The sequence below is a fragment of the Pipistrellus kuhlii genome, unplaced genomic scaffold, assembly GCF_014108245.1.
Source record: "Pipistrellus kuhlii isolate mPipKuh1 unplaced genomic scaffold, mPipKuh1.p scaffold_m20_p_11, whole genome shotgun sequence".
NCBI classification, from domain to species: Eukaryota; Metazoa; Chordata; class Mammalia; order Chiroptera; family Vespertilionidae; genus Pipistrellus; species Pipistrellus kuhlii.
Window position 1 is genome coordinate 23,141,609 of NW_023425416.1, and position 25,403 is coordinate 23,167,011.

General features: G+C 50.2%; 2 protein-coding genes across 5 annotated transcripts in view; one reads left to right on the forward strand and one right to left on the reverse strand.

The window, feature by feature from the left end:
* Positions 1 to 6,494, forward strand: part of XPC (XPC complex subunit, DNA damage recognition and repair factor) — a 28,399-nt gene extending 21,905 nt beyond the window's left edge. Inside the window, exons 11-17 of one of the 3 annotated variants that reach the window (XM_036431236.2) lie at positions 931 to 1,012; positions 3,035 to 3,169; positions 3,249 to 3,418; positions 3,931 to 4,024; positions 4,533 to 4,622; positions 5,622 to 5,856; positions 5,889 to 6,494. In XM_036431236.2, coding sequence (XP_036287129.1) covers positions 931 to 1,012; positions 3,035 to 3,169; positions 3,249 to 3,418; positions 3,931 to 4,024; positions 4,533 to 4,622; positions 5,622 to 5,831 — 781 coding nt within the window. In that variant the 3' untranslated portion in view covers positions 5,832 to 5,856; positions 5,889 to 6,494. Of the gene's footprint in view, positions 1 to 930; positions 1,013 to 3,034; positions 3,170 to 3,248; positions 3,419 to 3,930; positions 4,025 to 4,532; positions 4,623 to 5,621 lie in introns of those variants that run through there. The other 2 variants (XM_045579222.1, XM_036431237.2) reach the window with 2 other exon arrangements.
* TMEM43 (transmembrane protein 43) lies at positions 745 to 25,259 on the reverse strand. 2 transcript variants are annotated; one of them, XM_036431253.2, is made up of 12 exons: positions 25,085 to 25,259; positions 22,650 to 22,799; positions 21,657 to 21,791; positions 20,770 to 20,864; positions 19,376 to 19,425; positions 19,043 to 19,112; positions 18,154 to 18,224; positions 17,042 to 17,163; positions 16,687 to 16,761; positions 16,290 to 16,391; positions 13,371 to 13,488; positions 745 to 967 (listed from the first exon to the last, which is right to left on the reverse strand). In XM_036431253.2, exons 1-12 carry the CDS (start codon positions 25,094 to 25,096, stop codon positions 891 to 893), a joined length of 1,077 nt encoding a protein of 358 aa, XP_036287146.1. In that variant the 5' UTR covers positions 25,097 to 25,259; the 3' UTR covers positions 745 to 890. The 2 variants fall into 2 exon arrangements, with proteins under 2 accessions (XP_036287146.1, XP_036287145.1); XM_036431252.2 differs by lacking the exon at positions 745 to 967 and adding an exon at positions 7,718 to 10,627 and having other exon boundaries at positions 25,085 to 25,257.
* Positions 25,260 to 25,403: the final 144 nt, after the last annotated feature.

The following is a 25,403-nucleotide window of genomic DNA, read 5'->3' on the forward strand; positions in this document are numbered from 1 at the left end:
CACAGTGGAAATGCTGAAGAAGTGAAGGGAGAAAGAGTAGGAAATGAATGTAAAATATAGACAAAATTAAAACAAAAATATTTAATATAAATAAAAGGTGAAGAAAAAATAGAAGTAGATGAAGAGCTTTTAAGATATAGCAATAGAAAGAATAGAAAAGAAATATTTTTAAAATTATTAAAATACAAGACCAAAAAGTAGATGTTCTTAAGAAATGTGAAGAGAGAGAGAAAAGGAGATACAGGGAAACTTAATGAGTAGATGGTTTGAGTCTGACGGGACCACTTCCTGCATGTCAGTCCTGCAGAGAGTCACCCTGGACCCTCAGTTTAGGGTCTGTGTTGGAAATAGAATTGCAAGGCTGGGGGATAGCTCTTAGCTCTGGAAGGAGAGTGAAGCCAGAGGATTTCTCCCCGTAATCACAGGCTGCCAGGAATTATTTGACTGTTCCATGTGCATGAGTCTTAATTCCATGGTAATTTATTAACGCAATTATAATTTCCATGTAGTCTTTTTGAGTTCACCACCCCTTCCTTGGACACTTGTCCTTCAGTTATTGGCCGCAGACCAGATCCTGGGCAGGCATGTGCTTGGTGGTGAGGAAATGTGCCTTCAACTCTTCCCCCTATAGGCTGCAAAGGGACTCTCATGGTAGGAGGAGAGGTAAGGGTACCGCATGAAGCCCAAGACAGAAGTGTCATTCTGTTTAGGGTTTGTAAGTGAACTCACACACCCACTAAGATGGGAAGTCCAAGTTTACTGTTTGCCTGAGGCAGGTCCCTGGCTTCCTCAGGAGCAGAGCCTGAGAAGAGTACACAGGCTGTGCTCTTGCTCCTGGGAGGTCCTATTAGCACCCGGGTCCTCAGGGTTTCTCTCCATACTGTGCTCCATCACAGACTCTCCTTTGTCTCCCTCTGTTGGCTTCGGCAGGGATTGCGTGCAAACCCTGCACTCCAGGGACACATGGCTGAAACAAGGAAGAGTGGTGAGGCTTGGAGAAGTGCCTTACAAGGTAACCGGAGCGGGGTGGGCACCCTCCAGACGAGGGCATCGGGAGGCTCAGGACCGAGACTGAGTGGAACAGCTGAGTGCAGAGGAGTGAAGTCTAAGGGCTGCTGAGTGCAGGCCCAGGATAGGAACCCAGGTCTGCTTTCCTAGCTTGAGAAGGAGAAAAGCATTTAAATGATGTCTAACTTGAATGAAGAATTTGTAAGAGATGGATTGTCCAGAGCATGCAAGAAATCTACACCAAAAGGCAGCCCTCAGACTCCTGGTGTGTGTGCCTGCTCAAAGGCCATGTAGATTGGAACTGTTACTGAGTTGCTTGCTCTAAGAGGCCAAAGCCCTGCTTTATGCATACACATTGGCTACTTAAATATTTTCAAATATATTTGAAATCCTGTCATTTCAACATATAATGTTTTGGAATGTTAACGAGATATTTTACATTTTTTTCTTAGTAAGGCTTTGAAATCTAATATTTTACTTTCAATACATCTCAATTGTGACTATTTCATTTCAAATGTTCATGGCTATTATAATAGCACAGTTCTAGCATAATCCCAAATCTCAGGTCCTCCTTTTGTTCTGAAACCTACTGTCCAGCCCCCTGTCTTCTCTTGCTTGGATCACAGCCACCTTCAGCTCTTCAGTTCATTGTCAATGTCACTGTCATGGGATCTTTCTGAAACACAGGCTTGCATGTGACACCTCCTGGGTAGCCCACCCTCACCCTACTCAGAGTCATGTCTTTCATGAAGCACAAAACATGTGCTACTCTTAGATTCGCCTTTTTTCCGGCCACATTTCCTCCTGCATGCCAGACTATTTCAGCAGTCCCAAATACTCATGGTTCCAAACACCTTTCCCTCAGTCCTTTTCACTTTGACCAGTCCTCTTTTGCCCTTTCAGACTCAGAGAGATGGGGCCTGTTCTGAACAGCTTGTCTGATCCTCTCCATCCTCAGGGCTGGGCAAGGGGTCCTGCCTGTGGGCGCCATTCTGCCTTCTAATCCTTACACTGAATTGTAGTCTTCTCTGTCTCCCTACAGGAGCCTGTGCTCCTGAAGAACAAAGACTGCCCTTTCTCTGCCCCTAACAACCGGTGTCCCCGTGTGTCTGTAACAGATACTCATTGGCTCTCCCTTTAATTAACAGCATTGGATGAGTGGCTCCTGAGAAAGGGACTGTCATTCCCACAGGGTGACAGAGGTAGTGTGCCCAGTTTCCCTGGCATCAGTGGCCACTAGAACAGCAGTCAGCAGTCCACAGCTCACAGATCACATCCAACCTAGGTCCTGTCTCAGAATGGCGTTTACATTTTTTTATGGATTGTAAAAGGGAGAAATAAAGAATATGCAACAAAGGCTGTATGTGACCCTACAGAAAAGGTTGGCCAGCCCCTGCACTAAAAGCATCCCAGGCCAAATAGCCCATACTTAGCCCACGCCTGTGCCACTCCTCAGAAAAGTTACACAACCTTTTCCTCCTCGCCAGTTCTCCGCTCCCTTTACCCCCTCACTTCCCAGTAAAAATGTTGGTATTAACCATTAGACATCGGTAATGCAGTGTGTTTGGGGTCCCAAACTATCAGTGCCTTCCAGGGTACATGGCACAGTTAGTTTTCTAGGGTTAAATCCTGGCCATGTCATTCTAATGGCCATGGGATATTAAGTGGCCTCATTTCTTGAGTTCCAATTTCCATTTCAGTGATGAAAGTATTGAACAAAGTACAGTAATCCTCCCCTTATCTGTGGTTTTGCTGTCTGTTGTTTGTTACCCACCATCAGTCATACTCTGAAAATATTAAATACACACAGAGCACTGAGAACAGTGCCTGATACAGGGGAGCACTCTGTAGCAGTTAGCTGGTGGTACTCGTGCTAATGGTACTCAAGGCGATAAAAGGCACACCCATCCCGGGTTTGCTGGTTTGTTCTGTAACAGGTGCAAAGCCCTGCCCACGGGCCTGCTATACAGTGAGCACTCAGGCAGTGGAAGCCTTTGTTGTAAACTGGCTGTTCCCTCTGGTGCAGATGGTGAAAGGCTATTCCAACCGGGCCCGCAGAGCCCGCCTTGCCGAGCCCCAGCTGCAGGACCAAAATGACCTGGGCCTTTTTGGCAAGTGGCAGACGGAGGAGTACCAGCCCCCCGTGGCTGTGGACGGCAAGGTGAGGGCGGCGCTCAGTGGGTCCGGACCAGGCCGCTTCATTCTGCAGCTGGCCAGACCTGGCATGCCCACCTCTGCAGGTGCCCCGGAATGAATTTGGGAACGTGTACCTCTTCCTGCCCAGCATGATGCCTGTTGGCTGTGTTCAGCTGAATCTGCCCAACCTGAACCGCGTGGCTCGTAAGCTGGGCATCGACTGCGTCCCGGCCGTCACCGGCTTCGATTTCCACAAAGGATACTCCCATCCCATGTGCGTGAGGGGTCTTCCCTAGAAACTGGAAGGAGGGCAGGAGGTCACGGTGAAGTGGGTGGGAAATTGGTGTGGGTCTGGGGGAGGGGGAGGTCCAGTGGCTCTGAATCTGCAAATTCAGCCTTAGCACGTTACCTTTTACTTTTACACTTAAAAGTGAAACCAGCCCCTAATAATGTTAGATTAAAACACTTTTTCCTGGGGGTGGTCACAGGTGACCTAATGGGGTCAGCGTCCTTCCTGGTTGGTGACCTCTGTCCTGCACGTAGTGGGGCTGGGCAGGGGCTCTTTTCCCAGCTCTTAGGCAGGGCCCGGAAGAAGCAGTACCAGGTCCACAGGCTTTCCTTCTGCACGAGCGGCACCTGTTAGCCGTTATGGCCAGGACTGTGGACCCGCCGGCTCAGGAAGTCCTCAGAGCTTAGGAGCGGCCTGCTGTCCTCCGCACTGGGAGGCGGAAAGGAGAGAGCAGGAACCGGGCTCGGGGAAAGTCCACCCGTGTTACATCCCCACAGAACTGACGGGTACATAGTCTGCGAGGAATACAGAGACGTGCTCCTGGCCGCCTGGGAAAATGAGCAGGCACTCATTGAAAAGAAGGAGAAGGAGGTGAGCAGTCTGGCAAGGGCTGGCCTGGGCGGGGCTTGGGGTGGGGAAGCACAATGGCAGGGGAAAGCAAGCACCCTGGACGGGCAGTGCCTCGCTTACAGCAGCTATAAAGGAGAGTCTGTGCACTCTGAAGCTCTTTCTGGCTCCACCTCCATGGAGGGCCCTGTAGGGAGCTAGCACTGGAGAAAAAAATCCTTCCTACACCTCAGAATCCCCTGTCTGCCTGGGTCCCAGCCCCTGACTGCTGACGCCACTTGCCTCTGTCAAAAGGAATTGTCTGTGGTCCAGGTCTGAAGAACCTCCCCGAAAAATTTTGGAGTCGAAAATAATTTTTAAAAGGGTTTTCTTTTTATGCCTGTCATGCCTTTTATAAATCATTCCAAATCTTAAAACTGAGACTTGATGTAACCTAAAGTGTGTGTGTGTTTTCACAGGTTCCATCTTATTTTTCCTGAAAATAGCAGTACTCAATATTTTATGCTTACCTGTGTCGTCTTTTTTGCTGCAGAAAAGGGAGAAGAGGGCGCTCGAGAACTGGAAGCTGCTGGCTAAGGGATTGCTCATCAGGGAGAGGTTGAAGCTTCGCTATGGGGCCAAGGTCAGTGTGGGGCCTTCATAAAGAAGATTAGCTTGGGGTGGAAAGGGGTACTCAGAAATCACTGGCCCGTATTCTGCCTAGATGTCAAATCACAGATCAGTCAGCTTTATGTTTGATGCCATAGACCTGTCCCCTTACCTTGTTGGGGAAGGTGTCCCTGGAGTCAGCCTCAGCTGCCTCTTCTGGCCCCAGCCCTGCCCCAATATCCCCTTTTCTGCTCCTATCTGCACAAGCGAGGAGGTGCGTGCTCTGGTGCTAGGAGACGAGGCCTGTACTTCTGTGTGTGAGCCACCATTCAGCCGGGTGTGCTCTCAGTGCCTGCAATCATCCCCCAGGACAGGAATACTCTCGCAGCACCTGCCCTGTGGCAGGCCAGCCTCTGGACACAGGTGCGGATTTGACATGCAGGCCCGACACAGTCATGTGGTGTGGCCAGTGCTGGATCAGAGACAGCAGAAAAATGCCCTGGGAGCAGCTGCGACCACACATCTCCTACTCCACATGCTGCCTATTTGCCTTTAAAAAATATTCTTGTCATGCTTCTCCCTCAAATCCCATCAATGACCTCTTCACTGGGCTTCATGCCTGACTGGTCCCTTCCTAGCACTGTGCTCTCACCCTCTGCATCCAGCTGCCGCCCCAAGTTCAAGGAATATCTCCTCAGAGCACTGGGCACTTTTGTTCAGAATTGAAGTAATACATGCAAAGCACCAGTCAGTAATGACCTCCTAGATTTGATTGTACGCTCCCTGAGGGTAGTTTCCTGCCTGGACATCTTGGTGTTTCCTCAGCTTATAAGTTACCAGCACCTACTTGGATGAGTCCCCAGTCTGAGGAAGACACAGGAAGACAGGCCCTAGTTCTCCCCCAGCCCCGTGCAGTTCCCTCGTCCTCCGAGCCTCGCAGCTCCAAGCAGCCTGTTGATAGGAGCTTTACTGCCTCTTGAGGGTGTTTACTGACCCGGGGCCTATGTTTCCCTGCACTGCCCCACCTCTGCAGAGTGAAGCAGAAACTCCCCACCCAGCAGGAGCTGGGCTGTCTTCTGATGAAGAGGAAGGACCCAGCTCGAAAGCAGCAGCAGCCAAGATCCTGGCTGCCTCCTGGCCCCAGAACCGGGAAGCTCAAGAAGAGCAGAAGCCGAAGTGCCCGAAGAGAACCAGAAGGGGAAAGGCAGAGGCTTCCCACCTGTTTCCGTTTGAGAGGTTATGATGTGAGGGGCCATCTCATGGCAGGATCTGGCCCTTGGGCCCGACACCTACCCAGGCCTTGAGGCCATGGTATCTCCACAGAGAAAGCAAACAAGCAGCGTGGGTTGCAGACAAGGATCCGGAAAAATTGAGGTGGTGCTGCAGGTCTAGTGTGGCCCCAGCCCTTCTCAGATTCACTCAGCATAGAGCCTTCCAAGTTTCTTGCTCCCACACCCTATGTTTTGAGCTATGGAACCCATCCCTGGAGACCCTGGTACACTTAGACCAGCTTCTTCCCATCTTCTGAAACATGAGTCCGTTTTTTAGAGAGACCCCTGGGGAATTTTCGGATGATGGTACATTAGGAATGACCAATCCTTTCTTCCAGATTCTTCATCTGTCCGACACTGGTGCTCTCGCCTCTTACAGACTTCAGACCCTCTCTCTGCAGGCCACTCCTTTTCCCTCAATCAGGTTTACTAATACTGACGAATGCTGCCTCTTTATAGCATGGGGATCACATGTCAACTCAGATTCTGGTATTGTTGGGATCCACTTTTCGAAGTTACATTTCATGATGGCCGAAGGCTAGAATCATTACTGGACAAATTTTATAAAGCTCTATGGCACTGTAGGTATTTAGAATAACATTTTGAGAAAAAAATAAAGCATTTATCTAAAAAGACTCAGCTCTACATTTTCTTTCAGATTTTCTATCAGCGAAGAAAACATGCTGTGATTTGTACATGTCAAAACTACATTAAAGATAAGTTCTGTTTTCTTGTAGGCTGGGGGGCTTACATACATGGATTTTTTTTTTCTATGTTTAAGCAAGGAGGTATTATTTAATCTTTGACCGGAGCCAATAAAAATTTGAATCAGTTTTATCCAAGGGAAACAAACAAAACACTTGAGGCATGACTCATATGCAAAAAAAAGGCTGGCAGGAAGACTTGCTGAGAAACAAGTGGGTTGCCATGGAAACTGCAGAACCTCACTATTCCTGCACCAGACCCCTTCCTCTCCTCAAAAGAGGTAAGCAACTTGCTTTCTGGGAATTCAGTGGAGCATCATCCTGTCTCCCCAAACCAACCTGTTTTCCAGGCAGAGGTCAGCTCCTAGGAGGCACTATGGAAGTCAAATAAAACTCTCAGTTTTGAAATACAAGAATAGGTTTTGGAAAGTTTTCGCTCACCTGCTTCAAATCTTGTAATATCTAAAAAGAACTATTCAAATTGTTAACTTAAGGGTGGATAATTAACAGCAGTCCATTGCTTCCGAACAGGAGGCAAAAAAGAATTAAAAGTTAATGTCACATGTTTGGCATTTCATGGTCTTTCTGTCACTCCTCGCAGCAAACTTGTGGGGGTATAATGGCATTGTTCCCATTTTATAGATGAGGGAACTGAGGCTCAGAGTATTGATTTTCCCAGCATCACATAGCCAGTCAGTGGCAGACTTGAGACTGGAATTCAGGTCTGTGCCAACCCAAAGCCAATGATGCCTTTTGGACTGTGGCTCCATCCTGTCTTCTAGTACAATTCTGAAGATGGGTGAAGTATGAATCTTTCACTTTGAATGCATCCAAAACAAAGTAGGCTTTGATATTTAAGACTTCTAAGTGCTAAAAATATTGAGCTGCCCTTAAAAAAAAAATATATACATATATATATATAATTTATATTTTATTTATATTTATATTATATATATATTTTTTATTTATATTATTTATTTATATTTAAAATATATATATATAAAATATATATATATATATTTTAACAACTAAAAACAACTTAGAACTGATACTAAAAATCATATGATTTGTACTGAGTTTTACAGCTGAATTCTTTAAGATAGAAGTTTCAGAAAGAATACAGAAACAACAAAAGGAACAATGGCAATGTCCTATAAAAGTTACTTAGAATTTTATTTTGATTTTTCTATAAAAAATACAAAGAATAAAAATTTCATGATTTTTTCCAAGGCATCAAATATTTCTTAACATTATTTTGCTCCTAAAGAACACTTGAAATTGGCAGTAATTTAAAATCTTATGCTAGGAAAACTTACACAGATCAAATCCCAAAAATTTTGTATATACAGTAAAACCTCGATATAAGGACTAATTTGGGCAAGGGTGTGTTCATTAATGCTGAAAGCCCATTTATATAATAAAATAGGTTTCCCTAATGCATATTAAAAAATTGACAAATTAGTTTACCTGTTTTCTTTTAGGTAGACAAGTTTAATTAAAATTAAGTATATATGAAAAATTTAATTTCACAGAAGTTTCCTACATGTATTATTGTAATTTTAAATTTATACTGAATAGATCTAGTAAATGTGTACATTCACCAGTCTCCACTGATGGGATTGGCTTAGTGTATGTCAGAACTTGGGCGTTAAAACTGCTGCAGAAAGTGACACTGTGCGACAACAGAACTAATTACTGCTCCATGCGGTGTGATCACGTGTTCATCATTCACCAAACATTATTTACAAACACTGATTCTTAGATTTAAATATGTAGATCATAGTTGTAGATATGTAATATTTATGTAATCAAAATTACTTTTTTTTCTAGCATAAGGCCTATTCACTAAGATTTATTAAAAATAACAGTGAATAACAACAACAACAAAAAGAACCTGTTAACTGTAAGCAACGTTTGGTTAAAAGCATTTTTTAATTGAGAAGGGGTTAATTTTCACCTGACATACAGACTGGAAATTTTGTCCATTAAATACTTTAAGTCCGTTAAATCGAGGGTTTACTGTACTGTATTTTCCAAAAGTATCCTTTGAGGATTGAGAGCATGGGTGGGACACTTTTTTTCTTCCAAGAGCCATTTGAATATTTATAACATCATTTGCAGGCCACACAAAATTATCAACTTAAGCATTATCCTGCTATATCTGGTCAAACATTTAATTAACTCACCCCTAATGCCTTGGCAGGGCCAGACCAAATTATTTCTCAAGCCTTATATGGCTTGTGGGCAGGACATTCTCCACCCGATTTAGAGATTCAATGAAACTGCAGGGAACTATTTCAGTCCTTAAACCCAGATAAATCATCTGTGGGGCCAGCTGTCTTTACCATGAAGAATCTGTAACAGATATACCAGGACTACAGGAGAGACTATTAGATCACTGATTTCAGAAGTTCTGACCCCTTTTCAACCACCAGATAGTTATTTGCTAAAGCAACCACTCCCGGCAAGGTAGAACAATTTCCAAGTAGTAAAAGATAAAGTAAAAGCTATACAAAGAATTTTTTAGGACCTTCTTTATCTTTCAAAGGGTGTGAGAGTAGTTGGGAAATAAGTTGATTAAGTGTGGGTAGATTTTATTTTGGAGGAACAAAGTGGCAGACTCTTAACAGATAAAATGAATAGCAGAAGCAGCCATGGAGGCCCAGCCACTGTATCAGAAGTCCATGATGAAAGGAGTGAGGCCGGCACTCACATCTATAGCAAACCTGAGGCCTCCGAGCTTGATTCTGATGGGGTCATATGAAGGAGCGCAGGATAATAAAGCTTCCAATCTTTTCCTTTAACAGCTGACTAAAAGCTCAGAACTCTTCAAGTGCACAGGAAGTGTCTGATGCTACAGGATAAAAGGAAACGCTTTGCCTTGTAGATATTCCCCACCTCTTCCCAGAAGGGGAGACAAATCATTTTGTAACACTTATTTCAAAAGCATCTTAAAGCTTCCCAGTGACACACAATACTGACAACGGGAACTTTTTTTTTTTAACCAGATAAGTCACAGCCCCATTTAACACCTATGCTCTGAATTAACCTCTAACAGGTTAAAGGGTGTCTTTTTCTGTAACAGTCTGAAATATTAGTCATTCAGGAGGTTTTCTGATTTGCTTTTCAAATCTCGTTTTTAACAACTCCCTCGGGGTAGGAGAGTTCACATGAAGTGAAGCAATAAAAACTCAGAGCCTTTGGAGATACTATACACCAAGAAGATTCTGCCAAACCATAAAAAGTGTGAAGCCCACAAATGTCCAATTTCCCTTAGGACATAGCTAGTAGGTTTGCTTTTTTGAAGTACCAAATCTAGTTCTAGCCACAAACTGGGTTTACAGCGTCCCTGCTTTGGAGGGTATGTATGGGCTTCGTCTGTCTTGGCAATACAGCACCGATTAGACAGCTGATAAAGGTGGCCCTTTAGTATCAAGGGAGCGGCTAATGGTGTGGCAGAGCCTGGACTCATCTCCAAGGAGCAGAGGCAGAAGCGGGTAAGGCAGCAGGTCTCTGAGTGTCACCTCGGTATCTGAAGACACCGGCGGGATGAAGCATGTGAACCAGCCACACTGTCCCAGGAGAAGGGGGACACAAGCGGGAGAACGCCTGTCATGCTGCCAGATAGGAGCTGCCTTCTGCCCATCAAAGCAGCTCACTGGCAAGAAAGGGTGGAGAGACGTTAACAGATGAACACCAAACCTGACGTAAGTGCATGCTGCCAAGTCTGGCCCCTTGAAGAGTGGAGCAGGTGCAGAATCAAAAACCAGTGTGGACTCATGCTCTGGTGCAGAGCAGGGTCAGAAAAGGGGGCAGGAGGAGACCTGGATCCTGAAACTCAAATGGGTGCCAGGGCCTGTTTCACTCCAGCTTTTTGGCTGGCACCCGTGTCCGAGCAATGATGATGGGCACCAGGGCCAGACAGGCGATGAAGAGGGCCCACAGAGGCCGGTAGAAGAGCCAGCCAGCAGCCACGGTCAGCAGGGTCAGTGAGGTGGCCACACAGAAGGCAAAGGCCTTGAGGCCAATGTCGACCAGGTCTCGGAAGACAGGAAACCAGTCCACTGTGGGGAAAAGAAAGGCAGTGAGGCTTCGAGGACGCCATGTTCTACGTCTCAAAAGTCAGCAGATGGTTCCTGTCTCCAGACAAGGATGAGCCCTTGATGCCAGGTGAGTAAGGGGAGGAGAGGGTCATTGGTGGAAGGCTAATACCTCCTAGTGAGGGCTGAAAGATCCGAAAGAGGAGCCCTCCCTCCTGAGCTGCGTGGCTGGGCACAGGCTGAGCCGCCCGCTGTGCACTGCTCCCGGGAGAAGGCATATACCAGTGCTCTGTGAACTTTAAACTGCGTGTTGAAATCAATCTAAAGCCAATATAAAGACTGGATGGTGTGCTCAGTGGTTACAATATTTGTCACCGCCCCCCCCTCCCCCCCCCCCCACACACACACACACCAAAAGGTCACAAGTTTGATTCTTGGTCAAAGGATGTACCTGGGTTGCAGGTTCAATTTCCGGCCCCAGTGGACACATATGTGAGGCAAACAGTCAATGTATCTCTTTCACATCAATGTTTCCTCCCCACACCCCACCACCACCACCACCACTCTCTAAAAATCAATGGAAAAAATTCTGGGTGAGATTAACAACAACAAAAAGACATTTGACTGCAACAGTGGCAAATTTTGCTGTACACACAAAATTTACTGTACACACAAAGGAGACTGGGCAGACTTTTCTGTGGGTGCCTATTTGGGCCCCTCAGCCACTCCTGGAGATGTTTGTTCATTCAGGCACCAGGTTGTTACCAATTATCTCCATGCCCAGCTCTGCATGGACTGAGGGAAACAAATTAGCCTTAGCTGGCCCCTGCCTCAAGGCTCTCACAGGCCCAGTATGAAGTCTAGGATCCGGCTAAATCCATCTGGAACTACCCTGTTCCTGGCCTGTCCAGCATCCCATGGCTGCTATCCACTGGGGGAATCTCCACTGAGTTCCCAGGAGGCCCAGTGGTTTTGTGCCACTGGTTTGCAGAGGAAGCCCTGGTGCCCTGCCTTGACTACCGGATCCTGCAGGCCACCCCACGGCTCATCTTTGTCTACTCTCAGGTAGCACCCCTATTTGGCCCTCATAAGAAGTACAGTTCACGTTTTATACTGTGGACCATGTGTCAGGCACTGCCTGTACCATCTCATCTAACCCATAGGCCTAACCCCTGTAAGGCTGGTATTATTTTTGTGTTATTTTTAATCCACATTCAAGGATATATTTTTTATTGATTTGAGAGAAACATCAATGTGAGAAACATGGATCAGTTGCCTCCAATAAGTGCCCCAACCAGGGATCAACTTCATAACCTAGGTTATATGCCCTGACTGAGAATCAAACCCCCAACGTTTGGGTGTGCAGGACAAAATTCCAACCAACTGGGCCACCAAGCCAATGGAAGGCCAGTGCTATTCCTCACCTCATTTTACCCACAAGGTCACGAGGCCCAGGGAGTTTAACTTGCCATAAGTCTTACAGTTAGAAAGCGCCAGAGCCAGGACTTAAACTCAAGATGTCTGAGCCCAGAGCCTTAGCTCTAAGCCATGGCTCTGAGCCTTGAATGGACAGGGAACCTTGTCTGCCCTATTCATTATATGGTCAGGCTCAGACCAGTGTCCTGCACACTCCAGGCGCTCAGAAATTCTTCCTGAATGAATGCTTTTGTGTTGCAGGCTCCTGAATCACTCACCCTGCACTTTGGATCTCTCCATCCTCTGAAGTCTGTTCTGAATCTACAATGTCAGCATTTCAGATATGGAGAGAATCAGAGGAACACAGGCAGGCAGAGATTCAAAGGGCCCTTTGAAAGAGACTCCCACCTTCTCTCTTTGATGATGGGACAACAGAGTCTCTGAGAGAAAAAAGGCCTGTCCAGGTCACCCAGCCACGATGAGCTTAGTGCAGAGGAAAGAGGGAGGGTTCTGTTCAAATGCAGATCTCTCCTGAATGAAACTCAGCAGTAGCCCAAGTGACCCAGCCTGGTGCGGGGCTGAGTGCCATTCTGAGCACAAATCATCTATCCGAAGAAAACCTTGGAGAAGTGTCCTTCCCCTCCCTGTACCTCAGTTTCCCCATCCATAAAACGAGGCAGGTGGCCCTCCCTGCTCTGACAGTCTGGGGTATTTGCAGCCAGGTCTCTCCCAAACTGGAATGGTAAGTGGGGAAAAGGTTTCTGTTGGGGCTCAGAGAAGGCTGAGTCATCTGACTGGACAGGGACTCACTGGAGTAAAGGCTCAGATGGAAAGTCCTCTGAAGTCCCGTCCTCCCATTCCTCTGATTGCAACAGTCTACACCCGCCCTTACTCAGTCAGCTGGGCACTAGGTCCTGAACAGGCCACACTGGGCAACTACTGGGCTCACTGGTGCCAGCCTCGGGCTATGGGAGCAGCAAACTCTCCCTGTGCCCCAGAATTGCTGGCTATCCCAAATCTAGCCCAAAAGTATAACGATATTTTAGTGTTTCCTGTTTGGCAAATATTTCATAAAACTACAAAAGAGGTGCGAGAGAACCGCAGCTAACACGGGAAAGAGGATGGCCCAAGGTCCAGAGCTCTGACATAAGACTTCAGGTCCCGCTCACTGCGAAGGCTGGCCCTTCATCCCAGAGCTATGGAGTACGTACTCGGAGATGCCCGCTCCCTGCCCCAAGTTGCAGACCGTCAGGTCAGAAAAGCTGACAGGTGGTGTGAGAAGCATGGAGGAAGCACAGAGGGCTACAGGACGACGACGAGCAAGAGTCCCACCCCCGTGGCCCCCACCTACCCAGAGTATAGAGGATCCGTGTCATGAGGTTAAGGCCCATAAACATGGCCATCCAGCCAGCTGCCCGCAGGCCCCATGTCTTCATGGAGTTGCTCTTCTGTTCTCTAAGAAACACCTCCTGTAGGACAAAGCAGACAGGTGGCTGAGGGGACCATAACAAAGCAGGAGACATTGGCCATTTCTGAACAGACCAGAGGAAGGTTAAGGGCGCATCTCCCTCCCAGGTCTAAGTGCCTCCCCGCCTAGCACAGCACAGCAAGGTGCGCACACACATCTTTATGGAAGGCATAGGCCCTCGGGTCACAGGACAGCTCCTTCAAGAGTCCTCACCCCGCCAACTCATCTGGAATAAACGTGACCCTCCCTCATACGACAGCAGTGCCTTCCTGGGGCCGTTTATCCACAACCATGACAGTGGGAACGTGTGAGTGTGCCTGCAGGTGCTATGGGAAATGCTTCGTGTATGGTGTCCGACTTAATCTGACACTGCTCATGGCATCCGGGACCTCTCTGGTTTTCCTCCATTCCTTCCCTCCTACCATCCTCTAAATGCTGAAATTCCCTGGCTTATTCAGTCCACACTCTCTCCCAGGAGTGTATCTTTCTGGGCCTCACCTCCATGGCTCCCACAGCCTATGTGACATCCACTGCATGTCTTGGCACATCTGACACTGACACTGGAGTTTCCACCCCAACCTGTTCCTTGTCGTCTCCATCTCAGCAAATGGTACCACCCACCCACTTGCATAAGCCAAAACCTGGTGTCAAACTTGGCTTGTTCCTCCACTCACCATCCCTTATTCTGGCCATCAGCAAGTCCTGTCAACACAGGGTCCACATTTCCTCAAACCCTCTCTCACCGCCGTCAACCCCTCACCAGGGCCCCTTCAGTAGCCTCCTCCCCACAGGCCTCCCTGCTTCTGCCACCACCACCACCTTCTCCATGTAGCCAGCTGCGCCTCAGCCCCACTGGGGCACCGGTCAAACTTCCTCCTGCCTTGGGGCCTTTGCACATACGGTTGCTCTGCTGAGAGCATGTTTGCCCAGTTGTGCCTCGCCGGCTCCTACACATTTCTCTAGTCTTAGCTGAAATGCCATTTCTTCAGAGAGCCCACCTAGTCATTATCTATACTAATATTATGATAGCTAACTGATAGCTAACACTTTCTGCTTACCATTTATCAGTCAACTGTCCTAAGTGCTTAATCCTTAAAATAACTTGATGAGGTAGGCACACTTATCTCCATTTTACAGAAGAGGAAACTGAGTATCTGTGAGGATAAGTGACATGCCCAGGGTCTCACCCAAGCAGTTAGCTAAGCTATGAGCTTGAGGGCATGTCTGTTTTGTCCCTATATCCCTGGTGCTCAATAAAATGGATCATCTTCACACAACCAAATAAGATAGGAATAATTGGTCTACGGCCATACCACCCTGAACGCGCCCGATCGCAGGGTCGGGCCTGGTTAGTACTTAGATGGGAGGAATAATTGCAATTTTTTTTTCTTCTTAATTTCCATTTTACAGAGAGGCCAACAGGCTGAGAGGATAATCAACTGGCTCAAGGTCCCGTAGCCAGCGGAAGGCAGAGCAGGGCCTGAGGTGGGGCCACCTCCAGTGCCCATGCTTGTCCACACTGCACTCTCCTGTCCCCAGACTGAAAGCTGGGCAGCCTGACTCCCAGGGTTTCTAAGGGCCCAGGACGCCTCCTTGGCTCAGGACCTTCTCTCCCTGCTTATCAGACCCCAGACCCTGAGCTGGAGACCCAGGGTGATCAGGAAGCTCCTGCCCATCTCCACTGTCACCGTCTCCCCTCCTGGGGAGTTACCTAAGCCATGAGCCACCACTCCTCTGGGGGCACCTCACACTGCCTTTGCCTGCAGGAGGATGGAAGCCTGGGGACAGGGCTGGCGCTCTGGGAGAGAGGGAAAGGCCTGGACAGGGCTCCCTAATATTAGAAACTACCCAGGGGGCCCTGAGAGTTGCTGGAGGAAAGGGTGACTCATGCCATGTCAGGCTGGGAGGTGGCAGCTCCACCCTGAGGTTGGTAACCAGGCTCCTGAGCTGCAGCCCAACCACACCCTAGTCCTGGCTAGAGAAGGCTGAGCCCATGCAACACCCCAGCGCTGGTGCTAAAGTGAGAGGGATGACAGCTGAGGGCCTAAGCTGACACCTGCCCACTGCCCTTTTCAAGACCTTCTGGATGCAAAACCCAGCAATCCTATTCAAAGCACAAAATGTGCACAGTGATACACTATGCTCAACAATGGGAAAGCTGTATCTTTCCGTCAAAGAGGAGGATTTCCTGCTTAGAGGAGAGTGGCTAACTGAACTAACTGGTACATCTTTGTACCCCTTCTCCTTGGGACTTGAGAAGCAGGACTCTCCCTCTTCCTTCTACAGAGGGGAAGGCGGATGCTGCCCTCACCTGATCCGGAGACTCTGCAGCTCAGATCCCTCCCCTGCCCACCGAATCCACCCCCTCACAAGGGGCCCTGCCTGCTCAGAGTCTTCCTCCCTGACCACTCTCTCTGGGTGCTGGCCACACGGACACCCTTATGTTCCCAACAAGGTGAACTCTGACCTGCCTGGACTACTTTCAGCACTGACCCCCTCCCTTCACTTGGCACTGAGCAGAAATGTTACTCAGAGAGGCCTTTCTAGACACTGTCAAAGCAGATTTCCCATCATGCCCGTTTATCTCCAAGCATCTGCCTCCCCTTCATGATATTCCCTTACTGGTTTTACTGATGAGTCACCCTCCCCCACAAGACTGCGTGCCAGTGAAGGAGTCTGATTTGCCCAGTGTACCACTGGCCATGACCTCTAGAAGTAGGTGCTTATTTAATAACCTTATTAAAAGTGGCAGGGAGGGAAACACCAGTCCCTCCATCACCGAGGCAGACAGCAGCAACTCACCTCGGCTGAGACGTCCCCATGGTGCAGGAGGAGCAAGGTGTCCCCAGACTTGGTGGAATATGGGACTAGCTGGTCACCCCGCTGCCGGGCAATCACAGTGACCTGGTCAGAGAATTTAGCGTGAGAGCCGAGACAGTGACCAGTCCACCCCTTCAGCACCCCTCTACTCTGTGTGCCTACCAGGAAGTGAGTGAGACCGATGCCATCCCAGTTCTTAAACTGGGGGCAACGGATATCCTTGGATGGCTTCAGGGGACACAGACCTCTGGAACTGCTCAGAGGCATGCCTAACTGGAGAGGGAGGGTCCAAAGCCACATTCCCAACGCTGTCCACTGTGGCCATGCCCAGGGAGACCGGGAAGCCCTGCCTTAGTCTGCCCTGGAGAAGTTACATTACCACATGAGCTGGACCCAGGTCAGGATCATCACTGCTCAGCCCGGCATAGGAGAAGGAAACTCGAACGTCTCCGACCTGCAGGGTGGAAGAAAGGGGGGTGAGTGAGGCCTGGGCCTGGGTCCATGGCACTGTCGAGCCCCTACACTCACCCTCTTTTCCCACCCCTATGGCTTTTCCCATGTGGTTCCATCACCTAGAACTCCCTCCCCTCCAATTCACTTGGCCAAATGCAGCTGTGGATTCCACCAAATCGAATCAGTCTTAAGCGAGAACTTGACTGCTGTGCATTCCTGGGAGAAGGTACTTCAGGGGCCCTGATCTGCACTATCTGAACTGTCCGGGTCCCTCTGTGCACCTCTGGGTACTTGGGGTTTTCACTGTGGTAGAAATAGTCTCCCCGGCGAATGATGTCCACGTGTGGGTCCTCCAGCTTGGACAGGCTCAGTGGCTTGAAGTTGTCAACTTTGTCAATGAGGCCTGAGAGAAACAGGGCGGTTAGAAACACTCTTGATCTGCCAAGCCCTCAGCCTGACATCCTGCCCACCGCACCCTCACACAGCCCTGCCCAGCTGCCCTCCTGGCCCATTCTCCTCAGGGCCTTCAGCGCACGGCCCCCACGCAGTGCCCTTCTCCAGCCCCCGCTCTTCCACAGCTGCCCCTCGCCAGCCCCACTGCACTTCCCTCTCCTCCAGGAAGCCTTCCCTGTCCCCTCTCCGTCCAGTTAGAGTGGCCACAGCTCTGGGAATGGTCTTGGCTCTGCACCAATTCCACCTTGGGTCTGGTTACCCATGCCCAGGCCTGGCTCCCAAGCTGCACGGAGACACTGGAGGCCAGGGCTGGTGGGCACAGCTGAGCAACAGAGCAGATGGCAGCAGGCCAAGCCCTCGATCCCAGCCTCTCCTCCTTCACTTTGGTTATTTGGGGTCCTCAGTGTCTTCTCTCACACCTTCCTGGGTCAACCACAGGGACAGAGCCCCAGGAGATACTGTGGCCGTGATGCTGCCTTGTCCCTTGAAATCCACTCTTTGGAATAACTTGGTGAGGAGGGGGATGAACCACGCTCTCCTTGGCACAGGGCTAGATGCCATGTAGGGCTCAGGGGTGGAGCCCTCAGGGAGGGCCTTGGCTCTACTGCTGGCTCAGGGCCCCGCGAGGAAAGGCTCTTGGCTTCACCTGGTCAGAACAGGCACCAGCACCACAGCAGGGCCTGGCAGTCATTCTCTGGGATAATCCAGGGGTCAGAGGAACCTTCCTGAGGTGGGGGTGTTCTACATGAGTCCCTGCCTCCTAGAGATTTGCCTTCTCTCTGACCCCAGCCCAAAACATGATCCATGGGAAGGTTCTGGTTGATCCCATGTCCAGGGAGCAGAGCCACTTTAACCACAGAAGGGCTGAGTGCTGGAGCACCAGTCGCTAAATGGAAGCACAGAACCTCTGATGGCTCATCCGAAGGGGCCACAGACTTACCTGCCGAGAGGAAAAACCTGCCAATCTGGACGAAGGGGGCTGTTGCCGTGAACGACTCCACGGCCATCGCACTGTGGGAGGGAGGGAGCTATCAGTGAAGCAGGACACCAGGTGGAAGTATCTGAGTTCCTTTGGGTTGTGCTGGAGAGGGTCCCTACCCAGGGGACTCTTGCAAGTCCAGACCAGCCAGGCAATGCAGACATCTTGTCTTTACCAGCAACTCCATCCCCTGGATGATCTCAAGTCCCCCTTCCCTGGATGGAACATCCTCATTCTGTCTCCTGTTCCCAGAGCTCATAGCCTCTTGCCTACACCCCCTACCAGCCTGTCCCACCCCCAGCCATCAGATGGACCTTCCATGGACTTCACCCCTTTGACCCCAGCCCCAGGTAGTATCTAAGCCCACTGTGCACATTCACGTCAGGCCCGCTCCACCCCCACGTCCCCGAGCTAACCTCCCCATCCAAAATCCTACAGAGGCCCAGATCAAATGCCACTGCTCCTGAAAGCCCTTCCTGACTGTCCTCCTACCCCGTGGTTAACATGGCTAACGGTTAACAAAGCTTCCCTGGTACTACACATGCAAATCCCTTCGGGCACTCAGTCCAGGCCTTAAATTCATGACCTGTTTGAGGGTAGCTTGTTTGGGGTCAGGGAAGTTGGGTCTCGCCTCTGTTCCTGGTGCCCAGGACCTGTCCCACCTAGCAGCCAGTCTTGTGCCATGGAGTGGGTGGTCATCCCAGAGCACAGTGTGGCCCACGTGTCCAACACTTTAATCAATTCATGAGGCAGAAGTAACTCAGTCCCATTACTCAGATGAGGAAGCTAAGACTGCAGACACACCAGTGACAGCCAAGGCTGCACTCAGGCCTGGGGGCCCAGACCTCACCTAGGGTTTTTATGGCCAATCTCTCGGTCGAAGTTCCTGCTGTTGACGATTTCCGACCTCCATTCAGGGTCTGTTGTGGGAAGAGGGAACAACTCAGCAACCATGGCAGCAGTGGTCACATGTCCGAGGTCCACTTATCCAAGCCTGTGACCATTCTAGGGCTGAAGGGGCATCTCCTGGAGCCTCGCTGGATGAATGGGAGAGCAGGGCTCTGACCACCAGCACCCAGGGATCCTGACACCTGGTTCCGTGCCCGTCCCCACTGCAGGGATGTGCCCAGTGTCTGCCAACAGGCCTGGGATGTGGCCCTGGAGAACGAGGGCCTATACTCACTGTAGGAGTACTTCCTCTCCGTTTTCGCCTGCCCGTCCTCAGTATAATCTCTGCGGGAAAGCACAACAGGTCCAGAGTCAGCCCGTCACTCCTGAGACATTCCCATCTCTAAGCATCTCCAGCTGAAGCAACGGGGGCTACCCAGTCAAACTGCCCAAATGGAGCAGGCCTGGTCTGCACAGGCCCAGACAGGCTGCTCACTCCCTGGCAGACAGCCAGCTGCAGCCCTTGAGCTCCTGACCCAAGAAAAGTGCTTTCTCATGTGGAGCTGAAATCTGCCTCTGCCTGGCTCACACCAAGGGTCACAGTTCCTCTCTCTGGATCCAGAGATCGGGCTGTACCCGCTGCTCCAGGACAGCCCCAGGGAGACCCTCCAAAGGTGCCCTGCACCAGGCTCACCCAGCCTCTCTCCGCCCCTCAACTCATGGTCCATTTGGCTCAGGTGGGGCTGACCCCACCATGGCCAATGAGGGTCCCCCCTAAGACGTCTGTTAAAACTAACAAGATGTTGGCCTAGCCGAGTGGTCGGCAAACTCATTAGTCAGCAGAGCCAAATATCAACAGAACAACGACTGAAATTTCTTTTGAGAGCCCAATTTTTTAAACTTAAACTTCTTCTAATGCCACTTCTTCAAAATAGACTCACTCAGGCCTGGTATTTTGTGGAAGAGCCACACTCAAGGGGCCAAAGAGCCGCATGTGGCTCGCAAGCCACAGTTTGCCAACCACGGGGTTAGCCGGTTTGGCTCAGTGGATAGAGCATCAGCCTGTGGATTGAAGGGTCCCAGGTTCGATTCTGGCCAATGGCAAATGCCCAAGTTGTGGGCTCAATCCCCAGAGGGGGCTGTGTAAAAGACAGCCAAGCAATGATTCTCTCTCATCATTGATATTTCTCTCTCTCTCTCTCTCCCTTCCTCTCTGAAATCAATAAAAAATATATATATTTTAAAAACCTGATGGAATGTTGCCAGCTGGGTGGTTCAGCTGGTCAGAGTGCATATAGGAGGCAACCATGTTTCTCTCTCCCTCTCTCCCCCACCCCTGACTTCCTCTCCCTAAAAATCAATAAAAACATATCCTCAGGTGAGGATTAAAAATAATATTTTTTTAAACTTATGACCCCTCATGGGAGAAAAGATGGAATTAACACATGGCACAAAATTGTTTGTGGCCTGAAACCAGTAATGACTTCAGCTCAGGCCACTCTGCACTGGATTTCTGCCACCTCCAAACAAAAGATCACTCACCATTAACTGTGGGATAATTTGACATTTCTCTGACAGAAGACTTCATACTTTAAATTTCAGAAGTGTCATAGTGAAAGCCACCCGCATGTTACCCTGCCATCTGCACCTTCGCTACCCCCCGCTGACCCTCTCTCGCTGGCGCCTCACCTGGACTCCTCGGTCTCCACCCACTGGTACATCTCCACGTGCCGGCGCAGCTTCACAGCCGGGATGTGGACCCCGTAGTTTGGATCAGACAAGAGCTTCAAAGAGAAGCAAACAAACCCAAAATGAACACATAAAGAACAAAACACACACCGGCCCAGCATGCCTGGCGCAGGGGAAACTGGACTAGAAAGGAAACAGGATGGGACAGGACGGAGAACTCTGCAGCTGCTTCACGTAGGACAGTGTTTCCCAAAGTGTGGTAAGCCTACCCCCAGGGGTACGGGAAGAGTTTGGTGGGGGTACGCGTTGCACCGGAGTTTGGTGGGGATATGCACTGCACCGTGCTTAGCTGCGCCTAATACATCCATTTTTTTTTTTTTTTTTTTTTTTGACGAGGGGTACTAAGCGTTACGAAAATTATAAAAGGAGTACATATATATCAAAAGTTTGGGAAACACTGATGTAGGAGAATGGAGTGAAGCTGCCTTCCCCACGTTCTAGACACCCAGTGCCTGTGACATGTGCCTCACACCCTGGAAAGGCCCAGTAACCAGAGTACCTAAGTAGCCTTGCCCTAGGCACACATGCCAATCATAACCATTAAAGCACCTATTTTAAAGCTCATGCCACATGCCAGCCACTGTGGCAGGACGTTAGCTACTTAATCCCACCAAATCTTCAAAACTGGCCCCCTGCTTTGTCACAATTTTTCTCCCCAATTTACAGATGAAGATGTTGAGACTCAGAAGTGATGGGTCCACACAGCTGCTGAGTGCGGGGTCAGTAATCACACCCGTGTGTGTCCATGCTTTCAAAATCCTCAACCGAACAGTATCTAGTGACGTGCCGCACGCCTCCAGGGGGTCAGCAACCGCTGTGAAACGCACCTTGGATGTCCGCAGGGCCCCAATGATGTGCACCAGTCTCCCCTCGTTCTCGGGAGCCACGCTGTGGATGCTGTCAGGGGACACCACGAGTGAGAGCCCCTCAGCCAGGGCGGTTGCTGTCTTCAACGCGCGGCCCTGTGAGCAAAGGGGAGTGAGCTCTAACAGCTCAGGCGTAGCCTGACGCAGCATCTCAGGGCAGCATGGCCTGAGAGAGCACTGAGACCGACCTTCCCATTGTGCAGCTGGAAAACTGAGGTCTACCAAGTGGCGGTGTTGGGACTGAAACCCAGGTTCCTGCTTTCCCAGGCAGACCTCTTCCCACCACCCCACGGCCTCCAGGCTAGAGCTAGCTGCCGTTTTGTCTGCCTTATACCCTTTCCCCCATTTTCCTCTGCTTTCTCCTCCCCTTCGCTACTCAGTCCATGTGATTTACTTGGGTGTCAGTCCAAATCACGTGACCCAGGCCTAGCCAATCAGAACATTTGTTCATTGGCCTCAGGGACTGGTTCAGAGTGAACAGAGACCCAAGCCAGGACTCAGAGATCTCCCTGCAACTGTTGCTAAAATCATTTAGAAGGAGGTGGTTCCTCTGTTCTCTGGGGCTGCTAAGCTGACTGGATATTACCCTGGAATTCCTTTGCCACCACAAAGGAAGAGCCTGCCAAAAAAAATCCACAACAGAGAAACACAGGCGGCAGATGAAGAAATGGAGATTCCTAGTGACCCAGCATAAATGCCTGGATGCAACCATGCCTGAAGCTGGTGCTGCTCCCAGCATGTCAGGTGTGGTAACCTATCCCCTCCCTTCTCGCTTACTTCGGTTGGGGTGGGATGTGTGTGTCAAATCACAAAGAATTCTGGTGAGTTCAACATCTCCCTCCCTCTAGTGTAAAGTTAAGTCCTTATTACTAAATCCAGCCTCTGGATCTCAGCCTTTGCCGCCTGATGCTATGGGGACCCTCCCTCTGCACAGACAGACCCTGAACAACTTACCTCATTGGTAAAAATTAAGTAGAAGGAGAGAAGGAAGGTCACGAGCCCCACAAACATCCCACCCGAGGTCTCGCTCAGCCGCTCCAGGAAGCCTGGTTGGGAGTTAGTCGTAACCTTGACATGTTCTCTTCTATTACTCGTATTAGAATACTGGAGAAAGAAAAAAAGAAGAAAAAAAAAAGAATAAAATTTAGTTTTTAAAATAAATTTCATTATTTATACTCAGTTTTCATTTTAATATACATGGTAAATAAGTGTACAGTCTGATGAGTTTTGACAAATACATACCCCATCTGACCAACATCCCGGACAAGATACAGAACATGTCAATCACCCTAGAAAGTCTCTTTGCGCCCCTGCTGGCCAATACTCCCCTCTCCCCAGCTCCCAGAGTTAACTACTGTTTGCTGGTAAGGTGGGTAGAGATAGGACACTCCCAGTCCACATTCTGAATCAAATTCCCTTTGAACAGGATGATGGAGACTTCCTCTGCTCATCCTCACTACCCACCCCTACACCTAAAGGCACCCTCCCGAGCCTTCTTCCTTCCCTTCAAAGTCATCTTGACGTTGGCTGCATAATGTGTGTCCTCAGTGACACGTACCCTTCCAGTCCCAAAAGTAATGAGAGGTGGGAACAGAAGTCAACACACAGGCCCTGGAAATCACTGTGAAACCCTGGTTACGTTACTCTACCTCTCTGATCCTGTTTACTCGTTTATGAAATGGAGATGGTAAACAGTACCTATGACAGGACAGTGGTTACACAGATTAAAAAATCTTGTCACCTCCCTGATCTACCCCACTAGGGCTTGGTGGCTCCTCCCCTAGATACAAACCAGGCTACAAAAAAATTCTTCACAGCGTAGGATGGTCCATCCTGGTGGGCAGAGACCATCTGGGGTATGTTGGGACCTGACCCTTGCCAAGGAATGTCGATGAGTTTGTGTGCCCTCTAGAAGCAACCAAGACTTGGCAATAGAGGATCCCCAAATTCATCGACATTCCTTGGCAAGAGTCAGGTCCCAACATGCCCCAGATGGTCTCTGCCCACCAGCATGGACCATCTTATACTGTGAAGAATTTTTTTCATTTATTAAGTTCCTACTTCACACCAGGCACTGTTGAAAGCATAAACTTCCCAGTAACGCATCCCACTGCAGAGAGAAGCAAAGTGGGTTTGCCCCCAGGTCTGTCTGGCTCCAAAGCCTGCCGTTTTCAGCACCTTTCCCTGACATAACCTGCCAAGCTGGCTGAGAGACCCGGGCAAGTGCCTTCCCCTGCTGGGGGAGGTCCCCATCTGTAAAATATGGTGGTGGGGGTTTGGGGCAGATAGGAATCCACCTTTGGGGGCAAGCGAGTTTCCTGACTGCCCTCTCCACTGGCAGACCCTGGGCCTCATGGACCATCTCCGATGCTTTTCTAGGCCTGAAAGACAGCTCTAACTGGGGCAGAGTGGCTAGGCTGTGAGTGACACAAACTCTGCCTCACAGAGGGTGTGGGAGGCAGAGAGGATCCTTGGAGACAGAGCAGGGGCCTGGAGAGAGGGAGTGACAGGCCAGGAGAGAGTGGGTAGGACACGCCACCACAGAGGGAGGTGGAGTGAGGGAGGGAGTGTCTGGGGCTGGCTGGGTTCCCCAGCTGGCTCCAGAAGCACTCTCACGGAGGAAGGGAGTGGTGAGTCACCGGCTTCTCCCATAGGCAGTACCCTGGTGGAAAGGGCCACCCGATTTGTTGAATGAATGTTGGACTTAAGTAGACTGGCTCTTAAGAAAAGCTGGCTGCGGGAAGAGGCCGGCGGCCTTTGGAAAGGAATCACCTTCCATCAGGACCTCTCTGACCAAACCCACACTAGGAGGATGAGGGGCCAGCCAGTAGGGAAGTGCGCCCTCCTACGGCCATCCTAACTCCTCCGCTCGCAGCAAGACCTGTGCCCCTCTGCAGCATCACAGCCTCGATCCACATAGCCCCCTGGGGCGGGAGCTCGTCGCCTGCGCAGAAAGCCCTGTCTGTCCCTGCTGGACAGCTCCGCCTGGGCGGCATCTGCGTCCCCACCCTTCCCGCGGCCTGGCCCCCTCTCTGAGGTCCCGTCCAGCTCCGCCGATCTGGGAGCCAGGGCCCCGGCGGTAAGGGGGATGAAGGAGGGGCTGCTGGGAGGTGCCGCGCGCGAGTGGATGCCAATGCAACACCTCCTGGGTCTCCCTCCCCGCAAGAGCGCGCCCAAAGAATACGGACAAAAGGAGTCCGGAGTCTGGGCAGGCTAAGAGAAACGAACAGACGGATTAGCTGCCGGAAGGTTATAGAAACAGCATGCAGAGGGAGCCAGCGGGGCGCGCAGACGAGGGTCAGTCGAACAAGCAAAATGGACCCACGGGAGAGAAGAGGCCCCGTGACGGGGAAGCTTGGGTGTGGCCCGACAGGCCAGGGGACACTCACGTTCGCGGCCATGGTGGGGCCCGGCTCGCCACCCCGGCTCGCTCTGCTCAGGTAGGAAAGGGGTTCACGGCCAGGGTGCGGAGGACCTCCTGTCTGCCTGTTGCGAAAACGCGCGTGAAGCCCAAAACCCGAGGGGGATGTGCTACAATGTTACCGCCCCGCGATCTCCAGCCTCTCTGCTCATGCGCGCCGCAAGGACTTTTGGGAAACGTAGTCCGGGGTCAGGTACTTTCTCCACCTTCCAAGTTGCAAAAATGCATCTTCTGTCACTGATACGCCTGCGTATCGCAAGGCTTTCTGGGAAGTGTAGTTCCTACTC

Coding starts and splice junctions, on each gene's coding strand:
- TMEM43 (XM_036431252.2), bottom strand. Junction 17,164..18,153: donor CAGGTTTTTCCTCTCGGCAG/GTAAGTCTGTGG, acceptor TGTTTCTCTCAG/GCCTCATTGACAAAGTTGAC. Junction 16,392..16,686: donor ACCTGGGTCCAGCTCATGTG/GTAATGTAACTT, acceptor TTCTCTGACCAG/GTCACTGTGATTGCCCGGCA.